The 5,831-nt window shown below is 36.6% G+C and overlaps 2 protein-coding genes across 3 annotated transcripts in view; one reads left to right on the top strand and one right to left on the bottom strand.

The window, feature by feature from the left end:
• Positions 1-799: 799 nt before the first annotated feature.
• Positions 800-3,985, bottom strand: tmem167b (transmembrane protein 167B). The gene is made up of 3 exons (XM_014002116.1): positions 3,836-3,985; positions 2,829-2,960; positions 800-2,037 (listed from the first exon to the last, which is right to left on the bottom strand). The coding sequence occupies exons 1-3, from the start codon at positions 3,843-3,845 to the stop codon at positions 1,955-1,957; spliced, it is 225 nt and encodes a 74-aa protein (XP_013857570.1). The 5' UTR covers positions 3,846-3,985; the 3' UTR covers positions 800-1,954.
• Positions 3,986-5,456: 1,471 nt separating this feature from the next.
• Positions 5,457-5,831, top strand: part of LOC106513225 (protein FAM107B) — a 3,670-nt gene continuing 3,295 nt past the window's right edge. For both annotated transcript variants that reach the window (XM_014001943.1, XM_014001944.1), the window contains exon 1: positions 5,457-5,687. In XM_014001943.1, the coding sequence (XP_013857397.1) occupies positions 5,664-5,687 (24 nt within the window). In that variant the 5' untranslated portion in view covers positions 5,457-5,663. The remainder of the gene's footprint in view (positions 5,688-5,831) is intronic.

Raw genomic sequence — 5,831 nt, forward strand, 5'->3', positions numbered from 1 at the left:
CATTAGCACCTCTAGTAATATATTTACTGAGAAAAATGTTGACGTGTTCAATACTTATTTTACCCGCTGTACTTGGAAGAGATGTAGTTTAATGGGGTACCATCAAAACTGCAGGTACATTTTATGCAGATAAACATGGTATATCTCTTGGACTAGATAGAACTTCAGAAAGTGTATGCTGACTGATGAAAWCTGCTGAAACTAAGCTGTAAAGTTAAAAGAACTGAAACTATGCAGTTGTATCCCACTAGGACATTTTAAACAAATCTAAAATAAAATACAGAAAAATCATAATTTCAAACCTACTTTTGTTCATGTGCTTAAGTCTGCTTTCCTTTAAATGTTACATGATGATCTTTAACTGTCATGTTTGTGTCACTGGTCTCTCTTGTAAATTAGACATGTCTCAATGAGATTACCTGCCTGAGTAAAAGGAAACAAAATTTTAAAAATGCTAAAACTAAAAGCAGCAGAACACAATATGTAGTCAAATGTTAGCTAAAAACTAAAAGTTGCTAACTAAATACTAAAAGTAATAAAAAGCTAACTAAAACTTTAAAGTAGCAAAATGATAGCTGAACACTAAAGATAGTGAAAGGCTATCTAAAACTAGCAGTAGCAGAACAGTGACTTAAAAGCTAAAAGCAGCTGAAGGTAAACAAGCCATTTCCACAGATAGCTACTGTACTTGACAAGCATAGTTTTTGAAGGGCTAAGCGTAAAGTATATTTTGAAAAAAAATATTAATAATAATAAATAAAAGGCTAAAAACAATATTTTTAAAGAAACAAGRCAAAGCCATGAAGAAAAACATTTTAATTGTGTCATTGTTACAAATCTTAAAAACTGCTAACATGGTTTGACACATGATGACACAAAACTGTCTAAATTTGTTTAGGTGTGTGTGTTATTTTGTAATTTGCTTACTATATAACAAAATAAAAATCTTTAGTCATGGGTGGCAATGTTTTACAAGCACTGGAATTCAGGCCATTTGTTTTATTAAGACCAAAACCAGAAGCTGTGTATTTAACATTTTACTCAAAATCGTATTAAATCCATTTAAAACAATTTAGATTTGTTTAGCAGTACAAAGCAGGATTATAATGTTAAGTCAGAAAAACAGCAAATTATTAAAACGGTTCAAGCGTCATTTCTATTTGGCATCATCCTCAGACAAATATGACACTCCAAATTTGATTTAATTTGTAATGTTTTGTGACATTTTGCAGTTCTGGTAGACCTCTGTTGCCCAAATATGTAGCCCAGTTTGTAACAACAAAAACTTTTTTTTCTCAGATTACATTTAGATGACAAAAATTATGTATGCAACCTATGCCTGTGCAAAATGTGTATTTCAAACCAAAGGAAACATTCAGGATATGATCATCTGGCATATTGAGAAAAGATACAGGATTTAAAAAAGCTAAATATAGTGTAGACACGGACATTTGTATATATTAGTTTTGTTTATCTTCCCCTCCACCAAAGACAGAAAACATACAGAGAAACAACAGCATAGCTGAGATATCAAATCTTCCCCCCCTACATATATACAACTAAGCTAATTTAAACAGGTCAAATGTTTAATGCACACTTTGCCCTTCAATCTTCAGCTTCCTTCAGTAAAAATGATCACTGGTGTGGATGAAGACAGTGAACAGTATTACCCAACACCACGATGATGTGAACCAGCAAGGCCCTTCTCTGTACAGAGAATAGTCACAAGGGCTGCCCTTTGTTTGTAGTGCACACGTTTCATCCAGGAAAGAGTTGTGTACCTAGTCATCAGAAGGGGGCAGCAATGGCTTGGCTTTTATAAGGATCCACACAACCTCTGGGGGTTTCATCTGTACTGAGCAGTATCCCCTCCAGCAAGGATTAACATATGACCACAGGAATGAGTCCATCCCCAACCTGTAGCCTTCCAGTCCTTTCCAGTCCAGGCTGACTATCATTTCAAGAAGACAACATAGAATGCCATGGCCAAGCAGGAAATGGCCACAGCAATGTGTAGCCTTGTCCCAATTATTGCAGCTGGGGATAACAGATAGGACAAGAGAAGAAAGCTGCAGGTTAGATACAAAAATATAAAAGCATAAAAAGAGAAGACAGAATAATACAGTGTACTGAGGCCTGAATGGGCTAATAAATCTGCAACAGATTAACATATGTATTTGGAAATCATTTTCTGTGTTGGTTTTGCTAAGAAGGAAAGCTACGACTGATGTTGCATCAGTCATAGCTTGAAGTATGCACCATTTAACAGTGTCAAGCATTTTTATCAAGTTTTTCACTTTACAAATCTTATCAAATAGGTGCTTAAGGTACTAATAGAATTTATTTTTATTTTTTGTAATTCAACAGTGCACCAGTGTTCCCGTAACCCAGAAAGGAAGAAATGGGTAAAGATATGGATAGATAGATAGATGTAATAAGTTAAATGGCATGTCCCAATCAAGGCATTTATTTATTGGTCAGTTTTGAAATAGCTGACCGCACTCACTCATRATCTGATGGCCCGTGGTTTTGTGTCAGCCGCATTGCAATACAGTGGTCATAACGTGCCATCATATCTGTGGTATGGCAGTATTTTTCAATACAAAGTGACAGCTGTTCAATAGTGATTTGCAGTCTTGCAATTCAGGTTATTTCTTGTGTCAGTAGTGATGCAGCTACATTCAATACCACCAATTTAATTCAACATTTAAAATCCAAACACTCAGAAGAGTCCACAGAGTTCATTCAGCTAACTTGTACCATTATTATGAAACACATGCATATGATGAACCGAGCCTGGTACAGTATTTGCGTAACTTTTTACTTACCTTTGTAGAAGACGCCCCACACCCCTTTCTTCTCAGAGAGCAGCCAGCCATTGAGCCGAGGCACCTTTTTAAGGTACGCACAAGTGCAAATGAACAGTAGCCCAAACACCAGGATCCCATCGAAAGAGTACACTACAGAAGAGGACAAAAACAGTTTCATAATACGGCCTGAGTGCAATACAGCTGTGTACTTCTTTACCCACCCAACAGTTTAATATAAGCACGAGTTTACATACCTCGTCAATCTACCCTTACTTAGTACTACAGAAGATAATAGTGTTTCTCTGATGTTGAATTTAAAAATGAAATAAAATACAAATATTCTCGCATGAACATATTAAATAATCTAAGGAATTTATACAACTAAAGACAGCAACAACACCCTAACTTTAAATACAAATGTATGCTCTATTTTTGTTTCAAAAGCTTAACTATTATCAAAATGATAAAATATGCTCAATTTCCATAACTTGTCAGCATTTTAAGTTAAGATTATTACTGTGTTAGTATATGAACACAGTAATACAAATATGTTAATATAATGGAGTTTTAACTGAGTAAGACTTTTCCTTTAACCAACATAAACAACTTATGCTGTTGACTCTGCTACTTCTCAGTGTATAAGGTTATTTATGAGGTTAGGCACAAGAAAATCGACTGCTTTGAAACAAYGATTATTCTAAGTTTTAATCTTAAACACTTTGAGTTTATTTTACTTGTTTTGTTCAAACACAGTTGTCCTGGTGAGTTTCATAGCTAGTTAGCATCGTCTCGTTTGTACGACTGAAATAATACATTATACAACTTTATATAAACGTGTCAAGATTAAAACTATATCCATGGCTGTTAATGAACAGGTAGCGTTTAAAAAGAGTGCATAATTCTTTTCTTTTTTTAAACACGGAATGAAATCAACACCGGGGCCACGTCTACAGCTCAGTTAGCCTCCACTAGCTCTCCTACCCCAACTTCCGCCGCTAACTTCACAAATAAAGCAGCACACGTACCATTCGTCATACTTGCAGACTGGTGGTTTGATGATGCTATATGAGTGTTTGTTCCCAATAACTAACAAGTCATAATAATCTTTAATGAAGCGATAAACTGTAATACATTCTGCTCCTGTTAACGAAGAAGTCAATCATTTCCGCTTCCCTGACTGAGACTCTTCTTCTACGTTTTATGTTTGTTGTGGTCCAGCTCACGTTTTTCGCCACCTAGTGGAGGAAAGTCTTAATGCGCTCAAGGTTATTCTGTTAAACATAAGCTTAAAAATGAACATATAGTTTGATGAGTGACTAAATAATTATGTAATCAAGTAAATAATGAATGTGTTTTTTGTATTAACTTTAATACAATATCTGTGCTACATTATACATTATAACAGGGCAGCTGGTCTGGTCAATTGCTTCATAGCACAAAGGTCACAGGATCAGACTCTGTTCCAGAAGCAGCCATGCATGTCCAAGCCATGACGTGTGCTTCAGATCATAAGCAGTTCCTTTCTTTCTCCACACTTTGGCCTTTCCATCACTGTGGTAGATATTAATCTTGGTCTCATCAGTCCATAACATTGTCTTCCAGAACTTTTGTGGCTCATCTTTGTACTTTGCAAATTTCAATCTGGCATTCTGATTCTTATTGCTGATGAGTGGTTTGCATTTTTGGGTATGGTCTCAATATTTCAGCTCTCTGAGTCTTCCAATAGTGGATTGTGACTACTGAACTGTGGAGGTTCTCAATGACCAATCTTTGTCCAATGGCTCTAATTGATTTTCCTTCTTTTCTCAGCTTCGAAAGGACTCGTTTTTCTCCCATAGACAACTCTCTGGTCTTCATGTTGATTTATCCTCTTTTACAATAAAAACTTCTAGGTTTAAACCCAGGCCAAAAAGTAAACTAGTCATGCAGAACTACTTAATTTTTGAATAATCAACCTGAAAGGCAACACATAAAACACCTGTCAGTTATGTGTTCCAATAATTTTGCTCACTTGAAAAATGGGTGGGTTCAGACAAAGGGAGGTGTGTTGTGAGTTGTTGAACACATCCACATGTAAACACAAGGAAAGAAAAGCTGACATTCTGAACTCTTGTTTCGTGCTCACCTTTTGATCTTAAACCTAAATATCTATGACTAAAACAAGGGGATTTGACTTGCTGTTCCAATACCTTTGGAAGGGTCTGTACTTCCTTCTGAGGACCCGTTGCCCCTTATGGAGTCCAAAGCCCAGGCGCCATACATTATACATTCAAATGGTGTTTTTTTGTTTGTTTGTTTTTTGGTGGGGGTGGGGGGGGCGGGTAGGTTTAGGTTAAAGATCAGAGTAAGAAACGAATGAAACATGAACGGAAGTCAAGGACCCTGTGGTTCAAAGTGTGTGTGTGGTTGTTCCTGGTGGATACAGAAATTGTTGAATAAAGAGGATTGTATTTGCTTGAGTGGCTGCTGATGGCATACCAGATTTAAATTCACCTGTTTTGTAAGTTCAGAAACTTGCAGCTCTGCAGAAATTAATTTTATTGCAAGTAATCTACAYATTTCAATAATATCACATTGGTACAGAAACTGGTATCAAGGGTTTTGTGTTGTCCTAATTGTTCCATGCCATTCTCCTAATCTCTGCACATGCTGCTCAGAGACAACAGAGGTTTCTCCCCTGAAGGTAACAAAGACAGAACAAAGGGTCGTGTAAGACACTTAAAGAGATTTGGCTCAGGGCGCTGAGGCACACCTGTTCTGATCAGCCTCAGTAGCTGCAGCTCGTCGCGCCACAGCTCATTTGTTCCTGAGGGAAACTTTTCAGATTCTCCCACAGAACCTCTTTTTAAGGCAATGCGTCTTTACCAGAGCACTCAGGTAAGATGGTTTTATTATATTTCAGCTTATTAAACAAACCAGTAAAGTTTCAGCTGCAGATTTCTCTCTGGTTTTATAGACCAGTGGTTCCCAAACCTTTTCTGATGGGCCCCCCTTTGGTTTATAAAAATAATTTCATGCCCC

The sequence above is a fragment of the Austrofundulus limnaeus genome, unplaced genomic scaffold (genome assembly GCF_001266775.1).
Source record: "Austrofundulus limnaeus strain Quisiro unplaced genomic scaffold, Austrofundulus_limnaeus-1.0 Scaffold11, whole genome shotgun sequence".
Lineage (NCBI taxonomy): Eukaryota > Metazoa > Chordata > Actinopteri > Cyprinodontiformes > Rivulidae > Austrofundulus > Austrofundulus limnaeus.

Coding starts and splice junctions, on each gene's coding strand:
- tmem167b (XM_014002116.1), bottom strand. Junction 2,038..2,828: donor GTGGGGCGTCTTCTACAAAG/GTAAGTAAAAAG, acceptor TGTTATCCCCAG/CTGCAATAATTGGGACAAGG.